Here is a 19,982-nt window from a genome sequence, read left to right as displayed (position 1 = left end):
ATTTGGAATTTATGTCTCCATGATGGGAGGGACAAAAAATGAATTACGAAAAAAAAGTCATGAACGATCGTTTTGTAATGCCCCAAAGTTTAAAAACTAAGTAGAGTTGTGCATCAAATTACATGAAAACCAGGAAGAAATCTAAGAAGTTATTATCGTTGTTAACTGCAGTCTTAATCTAAAAAGTGATTAAATAGCAGCTGTTAATACTGCTCACTGCTCTTTAAAAATCCTTCTTTAGAACACCTATCCGCTTGGTTATGCACATTATTTACCCCTCCTCTGTTCTGGTTTGCTACTTCTTGATAATATTTTTTCCTATTCAACGCTGACATCCTTTTTACCTTATTTATGTTTTTTTTTTTTTTTTTTTTCATTTTTGTTAGCAAGCATTCAAAGATTTTATAGTACACTTTGTGTGCCACACATAATTATCACTTGCAACCATCGTATCGTCGTCGTCATCACTATCATCATCATCATCGTCACCAGAAATATTCTTCATACTTTTCCTTGCACAAAATTTTTCGTCATTTTTTTTTTTTTTTTTTTTTTTTTTGTTCTCCTTATGGTATCCGGAGAGGAATAGAGAATCATCCAGGAAAAAGATGAGGGAGGCATAGTCTGTGTAGGTTTTTGTTTTTGTTTTATTGTTAATATGACAAATTTGTTCCAATTAAATTTTCTATTGTGTATGCGAACACGCGACAACTAAACAATAACAAAAAAAAAAAAAAAAAAAAACAAGACACATAGAAAAAGATGATTAAAAAATCATGATATTCTATTGTGTCCTTATAAATATATTTGTATATGCATTTTGATATGAATTTTTTATTGCATACAAAACAAATTTTATTGTTTTCAAATGTAAGAAAATTCAAACGGAATGTGTTGCAAAAAGAATGCCACACGAAATTTTCTTAATAGGTATTTCTCTAGGTCGCGAGCATGATGTTATGCTGAAAAGTTCCAAATGTAATAGCTTCTTTAAAAATTTTATTTTTCGAACTTATTTATAGTTATCCGATGAGATAAGTCCGAAGAACCCTGTTCGATGAGACATGTCCAACGGGACTTGTCCTATAGGACATGCCTGAAAAGACATTTTTGATGAGACACGTCCGATAAGACAAGTTCAATTGAACATGTTCGATGTGACATGCCTGCAAGTTCAATAAGACATGGTTTTTTTTTCTGCGATTTATTTAGAATTAAAAGAATTTAGTACTTTCTACATTTAAACCCTCTTTAGTAGTTTATACAATCTTAAATATTTACATATACAATTTTGGATTGAGTGCATACATTTTTCCTACTTGTCGTTATTGCAATCGATTCAAACTAATTCGTAATCAATTTAAAAAAAATATTGCATCCAAATTTATGTTTCTTAGTAAAAAAAAAAAAAAAAAAAAAAAAAAAAAAAAAAAAAAAAAAAAAAAACGAAGCTTTGATCTATAAGATAAAGTACGTGCAAATCATTTACAAAAATTTATTGAATTTTGTTACTTATTTTAAAATAAATTATCTACGATTGAAATAAAAATATCACAGCAATGATAATTTTATTTTTGTTTTCTATTAAAAATTAGCAAAAAAAAAAAATTGTATGAAAAACTCTACAGAAGCAAAAAAAAAAATATTAAAGTAGATGTTTTTTTCCTGACCTTTGACATCGTAGTACTGGGGCTCAGAATATTTATCTCTAAGATCGGCCTCAGCTGGAATTAAATTAAGAAAAAAAACATAAAATAAGAATTAAACAATTTTTTAGTACAATATCAATGTTACTCTAAAAACACAGTGTCAGAGGTTTTCTTTTTTCTTTGTTTCAATAAATTTTTTTTAAGCCTTTTTTTAGATTATAAGAAATATTTTGAGCCAAAGTACTAGTGTTTGTTTTCCTGTTATTATTTTATATTTTAAATTTTTTTTAATGAAGTAAATTCATAGAACAAAATCAGTATACTAGCAATTAAGCTTCTATAATGCTTTATAGAAGCAAAAGTAGCATCTGTTAAGCTTTATAGAAGCAAAATTGTTTTCCGGGACAGTTTTAGGAACTGATCATTTTCTTACTGATGTCACTTAGGCAACAGTTTTCTGACTAATATTTTGAAAGCAAGTTATTAACTTGTGACTTTAATATCAAAATTAGCGGTTATAAGTTATAGTACTAAAATTTTTAATTGTACAGTTAATGAAAGCAGTAATTTGACTTAAAGTAAATTAACTGTAGTAATTTTTAGCTGGTTTTAATCTTTTAGCCAGTAAAAAGTCTTGTACACTGGGTTGACTTAACTACTTCAAAATGATGCATGAGCATGATTTATGTGGGTCATACATGTTGCATGATGGAAGTGACAAGTGTCATAATGGAGGGCACTTGACATGTTGCATGTTCATGTTGCAAATTGTATGTTCATGTTAATTTGGCAAGTGTCATTTGACAAATGGAATGTGGCATGTTGCATGTAGTATGTTGCAAGTGTGGCATGTGTCATATGGTTCTTTTTATGCACCAAGATCTGCATGAAAAATATTTTCTTATATTGATTTATTATAATGAAATAAATTATTCAATGTTTACTTTTTGATGTTCGAACAAATAAAAATAAAATAAAAAATAGTCGAAGCTAGGTCGAAGCAAAAAAATTAATATAATAGCAATAACAGTATGTTAAAACATTTTTGACCTGATTTTCCTGATTTCAAGGGTTAAAATAAATTTATAAGTTAAAAAAACTAAAAAATAGAAAATGACATAAAAACAATTTTTTTTTTAAATACAATCAAAATAAACAAAAAAAAAAAAAAAACAATACAGAAAAATTGTTTTCAAATTTAGTTCAGAATGGGAGAAGAATTTCAAGTGAATTCAGCTGTAAATCAGGTGTCCCTCAAGGATGTGTGTTAAGCGCTATCATATTTGCATTGTTTATGAACGATTTTGATTAAGTTTTTAGCAAAAAACAATTTTGCGATTTTTGTATCAAAATATTTGTTTGTTTGTACAGAAATTGAAAGAGGTAAGAAAAGAGAAGAGAGAAGTTTGCAAAAATTGATTCTGAAATAAAAAATTCACAAGAAATCAAATGACATACTTCGTTCAGCAGCGGTCAAAACCATTTTAAAATATATTTTTACACTTAAACAAAGTTTTATATTATTTTAAATTTTTTTTTTAATTTTTTTAAAAATAAAACAATTCTTTGAAAAAACAAGTAAAAACGTTTTATCTGAACTAAAAGTCCGCTTATTCCCATCTTTGACTCTTCTTTGATTGGACTAAAATTAAATAAAAAAAAATCTTTTTCAATTGAAAATTTCTTGGTTAGTTTCAGATAATAAATGTGTAATCGATATAATTTATAAAGCATTTTAAACGATAATATTCCACCTATAAAAACTGCAATAAAAAGTGGAATATTTTTTGTACTCGAAACGTATATCACCTTGATGCAAAAGAAATACCTACACCAATTACTTTGACCTTCTGAGTTAATTGAGATATCGCAGGATTTAAAATAAAATAATAAAAAAAAACAAAATATGTATAATAAATGATTAATTTTATTTTAATTATAAGAAAATTTTCACTTACAAAAGTCATTTTAATTATTTAATACAATCGATGAATTTATATCTTTCGATAAATACCACGTTAAAAGTGGTTTCCTTTGAAACTTTTGAATGCCAACAACAGAAGAAGAAATAAAAGTCGTTTTCATGGTTTCCATTTACTCTCTCGTATTATATAAAAAGAATTGTTAAAGGTTTTCCACATCATCCTTAAAAAATTTTTTTGTCACAATCCTCGCACTGAAGACAGAAAAGTACTTAATTCTTATAATGCTGTCATGGGTACGCGTATACACTTTCTTTACCATAATCCCATAGCGATTGAAAACACTTGACTCACAAAAACATTTCTAACACACACATATAACAAAAAAAAAAAGAAACCAAAATAAAAAAAGTATCAATTTAATTCATACATCCTCCAGGCACATGTTATACTTCCTTCCGGTTGTGGATGTGTAGATGTGTGTAGAAGTATGTTTGTGTTTGCGTGTGTATAGAAAACCACGCATACATTATGTTGTGTAACCAATTTCAATTTTATAAATTTTAACCCAGTAAAAGGTGAAATCGTAATGTGCGAAATGGCAGTATTTAGAAGGAGGCCATATTCCAAAGGAAAAAGTTAGCTGATAATGGTGAGGGTGAGGGCGAGGGGGTTAGGGTGGTTAGGGTAGTGAAAATAAAGTTAAGGGAGGATAAGGTGATGAATAAAATTTCATTGAGAAAATAAGAGAAAGCCATTTAGATTTCTCGCAATCGTCATGCTATCACACACTACCAAAAATAACCAGAATGAAATGGAAATTCCGCCATTATTAAATGTTGTTCAGCCTCATTGATTGTTTTTTTTTTCTTTTTTTCCAACAGACATACTCATTGTACACAAGAGATCGATACCATAATATATAAAAATCCTCGTAGGTATGATTAGACCTGACAAAGAATGAGGATGTGTATTTTTGAACAAAAAAAAAAAAATAATGAAGTTAAATGATTAAAAAAAAATAAAAATTCCCCAATGTGCCTATTCCTGGTCTTCCTACTTTCTTCAACAACAATAGTTTGTTCTGTCTATTTTGCCAGTTGTGATCGATGTGTGTAAATAGATTAACTGCTATATTGCACACAAGAAACCACAAATATGACAGCCTCAAGAAAATTGATCAGAAAAATAGCAATGGGAAAAGTGTGGAGTATTTTTTTTTTTAAGATGAAATAACAACACAAATACAATATAAAAATAAATTTAAAGAATTTATTGAATTTATTTGAGAATGGTTTATTTATGGTTTTGTGTTTTTGGAACTTAAATGAGAATAAAGTACTTTTGCAAAGTGGAGAGATAGAAATCAATCAATTGATTTTTTCTATCATTTTTCAGATTTATATAAATAAATTTAATTAGTTTGAAATAAATTTCTAATCAACTCTTTTTGCATTCCCATTTTTTAAAAAAAGTTAGGCGAATAGGTAAAAGGATATTTAGAGCAGCTTCTTGAACATATTTTAAAATCTTAGGAATTCGTTCTGCAGGGCAAATACTAGCTGCTCAAATTTTTACTTGCGATATAGGCACTATATATCAAGTTATGCATTCGTACAAAAAAAAAAAAGTTGAGATAACATTTTTCCATGACATTACGATGGTAGAGAATGCCAAAAAATTGGTCGGTAAACGAAGCTACAGCCTAAACGGATAGACCGATTGATGTCAAACTTGGTATGTAGCGTTATTTGGCGACTCTCCAGAGGGGTTTTTGGAATTAATTTTTTTGGACCAAAAATAACGGTACCTGTCATACAAAAATTTCGGAAAAGTTTAATTTTACGAAAACGGCTTCAACGATTTTGTTAAAAAAATTCAAATGTTAGTTTTTAAACAAGGTCTATCTTTTGAAGAAAAAATTTTTTTTTGAAAATCATTATTAACGGTACCTGCCATAGGACCGCTTTTTTTAAATCGGATTTTCTGCAAAACTGCTTTTTGTCTTCAACGAAATTTTCGAAAATTTTGAAAAAAATAATTTTTGGATTTTGAAAAAAAAATTTGAAATTTTTTTTTTTTTTAATCAAATTTTCGAAAACGAGACATTGAATTTTTTTGAAATTTTGTTTTTGGATGTTGATTAGTGATTTCTACAAAATGGCATACCAATTTTATTTTTAAACTTTTCTTTTCAAAAAATTATTTATAAAAAATTAGTTTTTTAAAAAACGGCTCTAAAAATGCACCTTAATATATCAAATAAAATTGCGTACTTGTTTTGTGGGGCGATTTGATTTCAAATACTGTTTTATTTTTTTGAAAAATGAATTTAATTTTTTTTGTATTTGTTTTTATATACCTACATTTCCCAAGTTTCTATACAAAAAGTCTTAAAAACTTAAGCAACTTGAACTCTAAGATCAAGCTCGTGCGACCCAGTCGTGCATTTTATTTTGTTTAGTTTAGGCTGTTCATAATGATAATACAAAAAAACCTTTAATTTCAGATATGTTAAAAATAAATGTATAAATATTTTTATTAAATCGAAAAAAAGTTTTTTTGAGCTCCAAAAAAAGTATTGAATTTTGAAAAAAATAAAAAATTAAATTTGTAATAGTAATATTTTTTAACGTTGTTGTCTGTAAAGTCGGTTTAAAGTGATAACTTCATAAGAAATTATTTACGGAAAATTGAAAAATTCTATGAATTAAATTCATTTATTATCACCACCGAATTATCATTACTTTGTTTAATACAAAAGAATTTGAAAATTACAATTTTTCATCAACTTTTGTGTTGGAAGCACTTAGCTCTAAAACGGCTTAACCCAAATTAATAAAAAAAAAATAAACTACGTACACAGATCAAACCGAAATAAACCAATTTACAATATAAACAAAATCAGAGTTCAAATTAGAGCCGAAAACTTTTGTAAATCTATCCATGTCCATAAAAAAGAAATCTTAAAAAATACCATCTTTTCACAGTGGGAAAACGAATAAAAATAATGTAATTTGTTGGAATTACCATGGTTTATTGAGAAAAGGTGTAAAAAGGACAATTTTTACACTGAAAAAAACAAATTTTGAAAAGAAATCACTTCACACACCATTTTATTATTATTTGTTGTTAGTTTAAAAAAAAAAAAATTGGATAGCTTTTTAAGGTGCTAGTATAGCAAACCAAAAAACAATGATTTTTACACTTGAAAAAATATTTTTATTTTTTTGTTTTTAAGGTGAAGTAAAATAAATGAACTTAAGCTTCTTATAAGGAATTTTATATAAACTACATTTAACCAAGTAGGAATTCTTATTCTAAATAATTTGATACGCAGTGCCTACATCAGTAGAATTACTTTTTGTAAATTATAAATTAAAAAAAGGTCACTGTGGTGTATGCGTACTATTTTTTGTTTAGGTGAATAAAAAATAAAGCTTCTATAATAATTTTTAAACTAAGAGTAAAAAACAAACCACATTGCATAGGTATATTATTTGTGATTTTTGAGGTGAAAAAAAAAAAAATAATAATAAGTTTGAAAAAAAAAAAATTAACATTTGAGAGTGCCAACTTCACATAGACATCTTATGGAGTCTTTCTAATATCTAATTCTCAGTAATTTAGGAAACAAATTTGAGAAACAGAGAACCTTTGTTTATAAAGATGATTCTTTTAATAATATAGGTACAAAAAAATAATTCACACAACTTTTCACCGAAAAGAGTATAAAATCCTACAAAAAATAAGCATAAAAAACCTTTTACTAGTAATTTTGGGTTTATTTAATCACTGAGTAGGTATACAACCTAATTTTCCTTTTTCTTTTTTCTCACTCGGTGCAATTATATCTTATTTTTTTTGTTTTTAGTTTCTTGTTCTTCGTTTGTGGTGTATAACTACTAACCCTCAAGTAACAATTTAAAGTTTCTTGAAACTTAATTGATTGAAAACTTTCATTCATCCCTTTTTACAAGTTTTTCCTTTTTGCTTTTATACACAACAGACATCATCAGAGTTGTTAAAATGAGTTGAAGAGTGAATGAGGGGGGGGGGGGGGGTAAATAACACTCTAACATATAAACGAGAAGAAACGAGAATGTAGTATAGTATCCTTCTTTTCCATTACTTCTCTTTTACTTGTTATTCAGCTCTATTGGTATTTTGGTGGTGTAGTATAGTGTGGTTTGGTGCTTTGGGAAATTATTTTCTTTTAGACACTTAGTAGGGACCATAAATTTCTCTATCGACCCTTAAACAAAAATAAGCACTTAAAATGTATTTATTTCTTTAATTATAAAGAGGTTCCTCTCCGACACATTTCTTCGTTTTTCATGTATTTAAGCCTATAGAATTTTGTTTTGACTTTTTACAAAAGTGATGGAACGTTGTGTGTCAATTCGATGAATAATATTTGGCAACTTATAGACAAACTGATTTTTTGCACTACCAATCTGATAAAACAAGGCCTGATTTTAAAAATAGATAAAATTTGGAATTTTTTTTAAATCCAAGACAAATATAAATAAAATGCACCACTGGGTCGCAGGTAGGTACCTACTTGCTCTTATAATAAAAAGTACATAAATATGTGCTTACCATTGGAATTTTAACGATTTGGTATGAAATCAGAAAAATTGAAAGAAAAAAATTTTGTTTGAATAAATAAAATCATATTAAATGCTATAAAATATTTGTGTGTATTTAAATAAAATTCACCCATCCTTTAACGAAATATGCGTAAATAAACAAAATGTCAGAACAAAATAAGATGGCAGTTTGATCAGAATAGCTAAAATAATTATGTACCTACACCAAATTTAATCGAAATTGTTTAAGCCATTTTCGAGAACATTGCAATATCTTAAAAAAAAACTGTTTTGGAGGTTCACTTTTTAAGTAAGATATTTAAAAAAAAAACACCTTGGAAAACCTTACGAAAACCTGTACCAAATTTCTAGTAAATCCATCCAATCGTTTAGGCTGCAGCTTCATGTACGAGCAAAGACGCACAGCCCGACACGCAGGGGCGTACACTCCCTTGGGGCAAGCGGGGCGGTGCCCCGGGGCCCCCGACCGATCCCAGGGCCCCCACTGGAGACAATGCAGAGAAGGAAACTGTTAGCATAAATTGAGTTACGAAGTAAATTAAAATGTATTTGAATCACTTCGGATACAAGGGACACAAATTATGTCATTCAGTGTAATGTATAATGCATTGATAGCCACACAATATAATATTGATTTATTAACAATTTACCCCAGAGGCCCCAAAAAAATAAACTGCTTTTTGAAAAGAAAAATTATAATTTTATCTTAGGGCCCCAAAAAATATTACTTGAAAAATCTTTGCAACCACAAATAATACATAAGGGGCTCCAAAAAAGCAAAAAACAACTTCAGGGCAGGGGCCCCAAAAGCCTTTACTTCAGAGCGTCAAAAAAAATTTTATTAAGAAAAATTGTTTTTTAAATTAAATTACATTTGTTGATGGATTACTAAATATTACTTTATGAGCCCCAAAAAATATGACTTCGGGGCTCCAAAAATATTATATATTATATTATATTATTATATTATATGAAGGGTCCCAGAATCATAATTTTTCACTAACCTCGTTACTTGAGAGACAATCAAATATTAATTTGGGAGCCCCAAAATCTATTACTAAGGAGCCCAAAAATATTCATCAAATTTTCTGATGGTATGACAAATATTATTTGAGGATCCTCAAAAGCTATTACTTCAGTGGTTCAAAACAATCAAATGGAAAATTAAATATCAATTCAGGGGCCCCAACATAAATACATCAGGGCCCAAAATAAAAACATTATGTTATTGGTGGCATTCCGAATATTACTTCAGAATATTAATTCTTGGCTCCAAAAAAAAATATATTATATTTTAGGTTCCTCTATGCACTTAATTTTGAGGCCCTAAAAATAATATTTCAGGGGCCCCAAAATAAATAAACTATGTTTGATGATGGAAAATCAAATGTGTACATATTCCTTCAGAACAGAGGCCCCAAGAACAATGAATTCTAAGCTATTTAAGGGGTCTCTAAATATTTAATTTTGAGTATTTACTACTTTTATGATAGAAATTTTAAGTAAGTATAGCAAAGTGCATTACGAACATATTAAAAAATTAAAATAAACCTAAAAATAAATAATCCATACAAAAAAAATGTATGGCGTATACGTACTTTTTTTGTATCTAAGGGGCCCCCAAATATCAAAGGGGCCCCAAAATATAGTCTTGCCCCGGGGCCCCGTCGACTCAACGTACGCCACTGCCGACACGCGACGGACGTTGTTAAGAAAAACACTTTTTTCTACTTTTCCATCACCTCGAACATTTTTTTATTGACAAGAAACCAATATTTGAATTATAGAACGAGTAAAAAAGTGGCTATCTGTTTTAACAATTTTCCATTTTTCTCAAACATTAGTCAAAAAGGCCCTTAAGCCTTTCAAATAAATAACATTTTTGAGTGGATTTACACACCAAACTGTGGATTGGTCTCATTTGTACAGTGAAAAAGAAAGGTAGTAGACATGTACAGAAACAGGATCACAAGTGAACGGTCCAAAATTCCATAATTAAAAATTAAAATTTGGGCCTATTTATTAAAATTTACACTTTAATTACTGAAAACCCGTAAGATTTTATATTGCGTCTATAAATCGTATGGGTTTTGACTAATTAAGGTGTAAATTTTAATAAATAGGACAAAATTTTAAATAATGATAAAAAAAATTTCGAATTCAAGCTTTTTTCATTGCATTTTCCGAGAAAATAAACTATAGTGCACAAATGTAAATTTTTTCTTTCATCATCTGAAAGTTGATATTAAAACGAACAAAATGCCTACCGACTTTTTGAAAAATTTTCAAATTTTCGATTGAAAATTAGGGTGTTTGTTTTTTTTTGATATTTAGTCAAAATAAGGTGAAAAAATAAATATTTTAAATCAAATAAATTACAGTGTATTTGAGACATAAGTTGTCACCAAATTTCGTAGAAAAAAACTTTTTTTTTGAAAAAGGTAAAAATAAAAAATCAAAAACTCGTTTTTTTTTTAATTTTTCACCTAAATTTTGAGGTTATGTGAAAAAATTGTTGATACAAAAGTTATAGATCTTTTTATTACCTACAACTTTGCCATACAATTTTTTTCCAAAGGACTTGTAGTTTTGCCGGAAATCGATTTATACAATTTTTTACCATTAAAAACTCAACCCAACCCAACTCATTTCATTTTTATCATATTAACCTCCTTTTCCAATGGGTTTCATTCTACTATGATTTCTTTTTTTACTTTTTAATGTTTTTGAAGGCGTCGGCACTGGTTTATGATACGTGTTTAATTTTTGAAAAATTATTTTAAACAATTTTCTAAAGTTTTTAAAAAATCAATAAAGAAATTTTCTAAAATTCACGAGAAATAAAGTAATTTCAAAAATTTGGCAACGGTTTTCGAAAATTACTTCATTAAGTTGTAAAAACGAAACTTATTAGATTTTGAAAGATTTCTAATAATCTAGTTGCAAATATTCTAAATATTCTTTAACATATTTCTAAAGCTTATTAACCTTAACATCCTTTTTGAATTAATGGATTTTTGGCTCACTTTTTTGTAGATTTTTGACACACTTTAGTGATTTGATAACTATTGATTTGTGGACTTATAACCCACCCAAAAGGGCAATTTGTCCATTAAGGACCTTTGTCCGGTGGACTTATAAAACTGCACCCCAAAATGTTCATAAAAATTCCTGTTGTTATTATCATTCAAAGAACCCATATTCATAATTTTAACATAAAAAGTTTTCAACTTAAAAGGCGTCCCATCTTAGCCATGCATTCAACTCATTTAACGCTCCAAGAGAACCCAAGATGTATTTCAAATTTTCAATAGAGTCATTCACTATTTATTGCCCAAAAAAAGGGGTGAGGTGTTTAACTTACATATTTTATCGCTGTTTCCATGGACAAAATATCGACAAATAAAATGGTTGCGTTGTATTTGGTATAAAGTACATGTATAATATTCCTATTTTATACACTAACTTGAGTTTGTTCTTATTTTATACAATTTTATTATATTCCTGGCCGCTAACAATTTGTGGCTTCTCTCTCAACGCATTAATCCCAATTTAATTTTATTACCATTATTGCCCGTTGTGTAAGTTAATTTCTTCTTCTTCTTTTTTTTTTTTTTTTGAAAAAAAAAACCCAAAGTATCATTGTGCTTTGTCCCAAAAATACGTATATTTCCGACGACTTGCTTTTATGAACATTTGTGTCCTTTTTTTTTTTTTTTTTGGTTCCTTGCGGTGGTGGTGGCGGCCAGCAAAGGGTCTGTCTCTGTATCTTAAAAGGGTTATTCGACAACATACATTTTTATATATATGTAAACCACAGTTGCTGTCTCTGTTATATAGGAATGGACGAACGTTACGAAAAGGCTTTTTCAAAAATTGCTTCAAGCTGCTGCTTTTTTTTTTTTTTGTTCTTTTGTCATCTCCCCTTTTTTTTTTTGGAAAAATCAATATCAATCTGGTTATAGGGTATTTTCCGGGAGAAAGAAAAATAAAGATAAAACTTAATACAAAAAAAAAAAAAAAACAAAAACAAATCCTCTCAAACAACTTCTCTGTTTTTTATAATTTTTCTTAACCCTGGAATTGATTTTTCCAGATTTTTGTGTGTTGGTCTTTGTTTTTTTCAAAACATCCTTCTCTGATTTTTAACGTCAGCTCTCACGCATTTTTTTGATTCTTAAGTCCTTCCTGGCGTTATTGACCCATGTGATTGTGTTTTTGCAACAAAATATTAGATTTAAAAGGTTAGTAGGAGATATGGGTGTTGGCGGGTGTGTGTGTGTATATTGTGTGTGGGGGCTTGTGTGCTAAATTGTGCTGAAGGCATCCAACACTATTCTGCTATTATTGTCGTTTCGGTTTATATCTTGATATCGGATTTGTTATAACTGTTATTGTAATGCCCGCCTCAACTATTATTAAACCCTAATTGAAAGGATGATTTTGGTTTAGGAATTATACATATATTTTGTGTATGTGTTTGTGTATGAATCCTTGGATGTAGAAATATCTTCCATATAACTAAATTACCTAAAGATGTATAGAACTGTAGATGTTTATTAATAAAATAGATTATTATCTTAAATATTTGTATTATAATTTCAATATAATAATTGTGCATGTGGTGCATTTGAGGAGATAATTGGTGTTGCATACACTCAGGCGTACAATTTATTTTATATACGTACATGAAGAGTAAATGACGTCAAACGGATAATAATAATAATTGATTTCAATACCAAATCACGAATCAAAAGTACATAACCAACAAGCAAAGAAACATGGTTTTGAATTGATGAAACTACAGCATTCTATAAGTTTAAGGAAATAAAATAATATAGAATCTTAAAGAAAGAAGTGACTAGGAAGTGCGCCTAAATTCAAGCTAAGAAAACTAACAAACTGTATCGGGAACTGGATGAAATTTCTATCTCTGCTGCTTGTGCTATTCAAGAGCTACGAAAAAACACGAATAAAGGGGAAACAATCTTAAAATTGTCGCTCAAAAGAGAAGAAATGTTTCGGAGATAAGTTCGCCAATTTCTTATAGAAGATGACAACATTTTTCACAGGAGTGGCGACAGTATTGTGATGGACTTCTAAATGAATACACTAAATGTATAAAGCACCAAAAAAAAAAATAATATTTATTTCCAAACCAAACGACGTATTTTTTAGTTTTGCTTTGTCTGGTTAAACCAAACCAAATATTTTATACATTATTGAAAAGGTCTAAATTCTTTTTAAAACAGTCAAAAAAATATTAAATTGGTCAAAATTTGACGCAGCTAGATTTTTTGCAATGGATGAAAGTCTAGAAAAAAACCGTTTTTTGGCCCTAAGTTCCAATTTTTGACGTGTTACTAAATTTTTAAATAGGTAAAATCGATGTAACAAACTCTACCAAACGTAATAGGTTTTCGCCCGCTTATATTTTTAGTTTCATACAATTTAATCGTATCATTGTAAAAAAAAAAATTATATTTTGCAATATTTAAACGTCCATATCTTTTTTTCCTCTTATTTGTACTTAAATTTTCTTTCAGATAATGAAAGCTTATTAAATTTCGAATCGAATATAAGAAAAATCATTTTTCTACATACTCCAGAAGGGATCAGGTCAAAATTCTGGCTTCAAAATTCTGTTTTTCAAAATTCTGCTTTTTTTCTATTCAGTCTTTCAAAATTCTGCCAGCATATTTTTTGAACAAAAAAATTCTGCTAATTCTGTTTTTTTTTCACAGCATATGCGCTTACATCTCATCAATCCATTATAATAATTCAATTTTACTACTTTCCTTACTGTTTATTGTGTAACTGTCCCAAACATTGTTATAATGCATAGACTGACTTTCTTATAATTCACATCTATAAACCGTTGAAAACTATTAGAAAGTAGAAAGAAAGATACAACATATTTCTCCTTAGTCAATTTTTTGAACATTCACTTTTATTTGATAAATTAATAAATTTCTGATTATTTTTCAAAATTATTTAACATTAAAATTTTTTTCTAAATAATTTTTAATTTATTGATTTATCAAACAAACAATGAACATAAAAAAAAAGTGATAAAGTGAGTAAGTAATCAAAAAAGCATTGAGGAGATTATTTTACTAAATTCTGAAAAAAAATTAAAAAATTGGTTTGGAAAATGTTTAAAAGCACAAAGCATTTTTTAAATTTTTGCAGAATTTTGTAAAACAGAATTTTGAAAGCAGAATTTTTTAAAGCAGATTTTTGAAAGCAGAATTTTGAAAAAGAATTTTGACCCCGGAAGAATTTTGACAAAATAATTTATTTATAAATAATTTGTTGTTTTTTTTAATTTTTTTTTAGTAAATTGTTGTGTGTACATTTGGTAATATGTGTACCAAATTTTATACAGTAATTTTAACAAAAAGACGTACAAAATTTCATTTGTTTATAATTTTTAACAAAATTGAAATTTTTCAAAAAATACTTTGGAATATTATTTTTCACATATAAATATACAAAAAAAAACAGGTATCAAATTCGACAAGTCGGTTTTAGGTGGCCCACTTGAGAAAATTTGACTCTAAATAATTCGATCTGCAAGATCTGACAGGGGTGAAAGGGAGTTATGAACCCCTTTGCATTGAAATCATAACAGCACCGAATCAAAAGAAGAAGAAGATCAAATAACGAATAATGATATATATATATTTCAAATTCGGATTTGAAAAGCTTTTTCAATTTTTTAAGTGGAAACATTGTAGATATACGTTGCCAAGTCATATCATCATGATGAAGACAATTGAAGAAAGAAGCTTTATATCTGTTTTTTTTTTTGTTAGCTCTTGCGTTTATGAAAACAAACAAAAAAAAAAAAGAAAAAAATCACATTTTACCACATGCCACATATTCTTAAAGGAACACACTTACACATTCATTTATAAAACATTACAACACATTATGACAGAAAGCAAAAATGTAAACATTTGGAAAATGAAAAATGTGTGTTAAAAAAAAAAAGAAAGAAAGAAATTTAAATAATAATTCCACCCATATCCCTTCACATATATTCCCTCTCTCTCTCTCTCTTGGCATTGCGCCTCTCTCACCACCACCGCCGCCGCCTCTAGCACGAGGGGATGCGATGCAAAAAAAGGATATAATCATCTGCAAACATTGTATCTTCTTGAAAAACGAAAAGCGCTGAAAATGCTGCGTATATTTGAGCTCATTCGAATGCAAATGTTTCATTAATCCTGTGTTTCGTTTTTTTTTTTCGTTTCTTTTTTTTTGTATTTGAAGGATTCTGATGGTGTAGAGATGGTAGAGGTATATTGGAGCTTCTTACTTATTCTCTATGGATGCAGATGATGAAAAATTCCGCTTCGCCCATCCCGTTTTCGCCTCTCCCATTCCCTTTATTCTTCTTCAATGAAACCCAACTGTGAAGGGATTTATCCCCTGTGCCATCAGCGGAAAAGCAAAAAAATCAAAAAAATCAAAAAAAAAAAAAAAGCCAACATTCATGAATCACTCATAAAAATGTAAATGTGCCTTGAGTGGTAAGGATGTGTATTGGAGATTTGAATTTTTTTTTTGTGTGTTTTTTTTAAGCTTGACGATTGAAATTGGACTCACTTTTCCACCAGAATAAGATGACACAATCCAAAATTTTTCATCATCCAGTCGAGAGAGAGAGAGAGAGAAAGAGGACGCACAATGAGAATCAACAAAATTGGGATTAGAGCTTTGGTTGCTCTTGGAGAAGAGTGCAGATTTTCAGGTGCTAATGTATACTCAAAGGTTGCACGTGTATTACTCTTCTGGACAGATCAGGATTTTTTTTCCAGAACACAGAAAAATAAAAAAAAAAAAACACAAAACAGAACAAAATTAAGTAAAGTAGGTATAAAAAAAGAACGTTTTTGCCAGAGGTTTTATGCTATAGCAACCTTAAAGTCAAGTCGAGATTCAGCTCAACCAACGGGGTTAGATGAATTAATATTAAAAAAGAATTGAATTGTGAGAAAAATATAAAATAAACACAGATTTATATTTCTGAGAGAAATTGAATACAAACATTTTTTTTTTCTTGGAATTTAGAGATAAATTATTTAGAACAAACCTACGAGCAAATCACAAGCTTTAACAGGAAGGAAGGAAGGAAGGAAAGAAGAGAAAACATCTTTGACTGTGCTGGGGGACAAAAGGTTGTCATAGCTAGTACCTGTTTACCGCAAAAGGAGATGAAAATCTACAGATCGATCATTGCTAAATATTCTCTCAGTATTAAGGACAAGAATGAAGTTCGGAAGTTTTACCAGAAGGTAAAAAGAACATCTCAATGTTATAAACCTAGAACCGAGTCTGCAAAAACCAACTAGGGAGCTTTTAAGTAGAGTCCCCTGATCTGAAGGAAGTCATATCCAAGGTTAAGTCCCATAAAACTGCTGGAGCCGACGAAGATCTGTCAAGCTATTTCTGGCTGGGAGAACGCACCAACCAACTCATTATGCCCGCCTAATGGAACCTCAGAATTGTATGCCCGCTCGTTAGAAAAGAAGATCCTCTGAACTGCACCCACTTCAGATTGAACAGTCTCCTATATATCACCTATTTGGATCCTGATAGGTCCTTATTAGGCTATTAAAATTCACTATCGACTAAATATTCACATTACGGCAGATTTTTGAGAAAACCCGATATCCATCAGCCATCACCTTTGACATCCCTGGCAAGCTCGTCCACCTGTGCAGAAAAAAAGATGAAGAATGCAAGTTGCTCTGTCAGGGTTGGGAAAGACCTCAACGATGCCTTCGATGTCAAACAAGGTTCTAGATCATCTTGGAAAGAATAATATTGACATATAATTACAATAAAACAGTGACGTTTTAGGGTGGGTAAAAAAAATCGAAATTCTTTTTTTTTTTTATTTGGTACTCCGAAAAATTGATTGCTAGACACCTCTAGAATATACACACCAAATATGAGCTCTTAATATTAATGGGAAGGTCCTCCGCTTTGCAATTTTCCATTTTTACATCAAGCTTCTACTAAAAAAAATCATTTTTTTAAAAATCGACTTTTTAGCAAATTTCTTTACATATTCTTGTAGGAAATTAAACGCTCTGCAAAAAAGGCTTTGTACACTTTTTTCGTTTATCTAACCGTTTAATAGATATTTGAGGTCAAAAAATTGAGAAAATCTTTAAAAATTTCTTTTTTTTTCTTTATTTTGTAACAAATTGAAAAATTATAATAATCAAACGCGCAAGACATATTCTTATAGGAAATAGATTGTTCCACAAAAAAGGTCTTAATAACTTTTTTCATTTATCTAACCATTCTAAAGATATTCGAGGTCAAATTTAAAAAAAAAATTATAAAAACATTTTTGACTTTTCAAAATTTTCTAATTCACTGAAAATGTATTATTTTCAAATTAGCAAGATATATTTTTGTAGGGGCTTAAACGTTCCTTGGAATCAAATTGATTGCTATAACCGTTTAAAAGATAATCGTATCCAAACCACAATGCATACGAGTCATAAGAAAACTACTGAACGGTTAAAGCAATCAATTTGATTTCATGGAATTTTTTATAGAACGTTTAAGCCCCTACAAGAATTTATCTTGCTAATTTGAAAATAATAAATTTTCAGTGAATTAGAAAATTTTGAAAAGTAAAAAATGTTGTTATATTTTTTTTTTTTTAAATTTGACCTCGAATATCTATTAAACGGTTAGATAAACGAAAAAAGTGTATAAGACCTTTTTTGCAGAACGTTCAATTTCCTACAAGAATATGTAAAGAAATTTGCTAAAAAGTCGATTTTTTAATAAAAAAGAATTTTGATTTTTTGACCCACCCTAATCTGTAAGCATCGTAGCGAAAGAGGTAAAAATAATTTTAATTTCGGTTTGAGCACAGTCCTCTCTCGAGCAACTAAGGGATGGTGCACTTTAACGATGGTGCACTTTAACGATGGTGCACTTTGACGAAGGTGCATATGACAACTCTTTCGATTGTGTCAAGAAAAAAGTTTTTTCGGGCTATTTTTGGTCCCGTTTGGATTGATGTTGATTGGAGAAGCAGATTCAACATTGAACTGTACAGGTTGTACAAGGAAAGCGCCTGAGATGACTAGGTCATGTAGAGTGAAAACTTTTCGGCCCGGAAAGTTTTCGAGGGATGGCGCGCTGACAGCTAGACAGCTGCGGATGGGCAACTGCGGATACGTTTTTTTGGGAAATCGAATTTGGCTGCAGATAGCGATGCCAAAAAAACACGCCTATAATGTTATTGTGTAAAATATGATGTCACCTCAAGCAAAACAAAATTTTGAGTTAACCAGTGCGATTTGTTCAAATTTCTTGGTCCAAAAGAAATTTGCGCCTTGTAAATTTTTATTTCCAGTTTTTTGTCTTCAAAATTATTTTCTAGTTTTAATTTATTGACTTTATTTAATTTTGACTTTCGCTACTGACTTTGGAGACTTAGAAACATTTTCGTTCCGCTTTAGCAGCGTACTAAGTAAGCTTAAAATAAGAAAAAAACAAATTTATGGTTTCGAATTAAAATTTGCCTTACAAAAAAATTGTTATTTGAATTATTTCTCGTTTCATTAAATAAAAAGTATTTTTTCGGTTTTTTGAAAAATTTAAACTTATGTAGGTTAGATTACTATTAATCCAGTTTTTTTGTTTAAAAAATTGCTTTAAAAAATAGGTACATATATACAATTTCATTATCAGTATTTTAAAAGACTGTTAAACAAAGTAAACGCTTTTTTTAATTAATAAATGAGACAAAAATGTAAATTAATAATTTTCTGCGTAGTAAAATAAGGATTTGGTAATTTTTGTATGCTAACTGATATTTTAGGTAAAAAAAATAATTAAAGAACTAAAAAGTTTTTGTAATTTTTTTACTGAATTCAATTCTGTGAATTTCAAGAAGCAATATAGTGAAAACCGTTTTAAAATTCGTTCATTAGATCAGAAGTTACAGCCCCATGACCACTTTTTCACAGTTTCGATCCACTGTGTGGCGCAGCAGAAAAAGACCTAGTCTAAAATGGCGCACGCAAATAGTAAGGTACATCAATCAATTTGTTGAGGGAAACTTGCTGGCTAAAGAAACTTGTTGGCTTAGGGCCAGATCCACATCCCTCTGGAAGATAGCTTTTCCAATAATTTTATTTTGAAAACCGAAAGCATTTATTGAAATTTGGAAAAGTATATGATATTATTGACATTATGAAGTATTGATACAATTTTTTTTGAAGTAAAATAAAAAACAAAATGGTGGCTCTATAGCTCTTTAAAGTTGGCGTCTACAGTTTGCGTGGTGCAATGCCCAAGTCCAGAAAATTATTTGTAATCAAAAAAGAATTTTTTTACCAATAAAATATATTTATACGCATTGCATGAAATTAGAGGCCAAAAAAACGAAAAAACACAATGTTTTTTTATACTAAATTTGTTAAAAAAAATATTTGTTGTAAAAATCATTTTCAACTTTTAGGTTCATGCTAATGCTATGGCCAATAAGTTAACGAGTAATTTGCATTTTATTTCAAGTCGATAGCTTCATTAGTTTTTAAGTTACGTTGCACGTCGCGGAAAAAAACGCGTTTCGAGAAAAATGCGTTTAAACTTTTCGTTTTCGTACTGTGGTAGGTTCGGAGCGCGTGGGTTTCGGGACTATCTAGGGACTTTTGAGGCTTCATTTAAGGCTAAGACCACTGAAAATAGTTCTTCGGTTGATTAATGAGTTTATTACGCAAACAAAAATTAATGCAAAAATAAAAAAATCCAGA

General features: G+C 29.2%; 1 protein-coding gene across 4 annotated transcripts in view; it reads right to left on the bottom strand.

Moving 5' to 3' along the window:
- LOC129920483 (zwei Ig domain protein zig-8) overlaps positions 1-19,982 on the bottom strand; it is a 201,222-nt gene that overhangs the window by 14,109 nt on the left and 167,131 nt on the right. For 3 of the 4 annotated variants that reach the window (XM_056001710.1, XM_056001712.1, XM_056001711.1), the window contains one exon: positions 1,671-1,724. The exons of the other annotated variant lie outside the window; for it this stretch is intronic. In XM_056001710.1, coding sequence (XP_055857685.1) covers positions 1,671-1,724 — 54 coding nt within the window. The remainder of the gene's footprint in view (positions 1-1,670; positions 1,725-19,982) is intronic. 4 annotated transcript variants of the gene reach the window in all.

This window comes from Episyrphus balteatus, chromosome X, assembly GCF_945859705.1.
Source record: "Episyrphus balteatus chromosome X, idEpiBalt1.1, whole genome shotgun sequence".
Taxonomy (NCBI): Eukaryota; Metazoa; Arthropoda; class Insecta; order Diptera; family Syrphidae; genus Episyrphus; species Episyrphus balteatus.
This window is presented reverse-complemented; position numbering and strand designations above follow the sequence as displayed.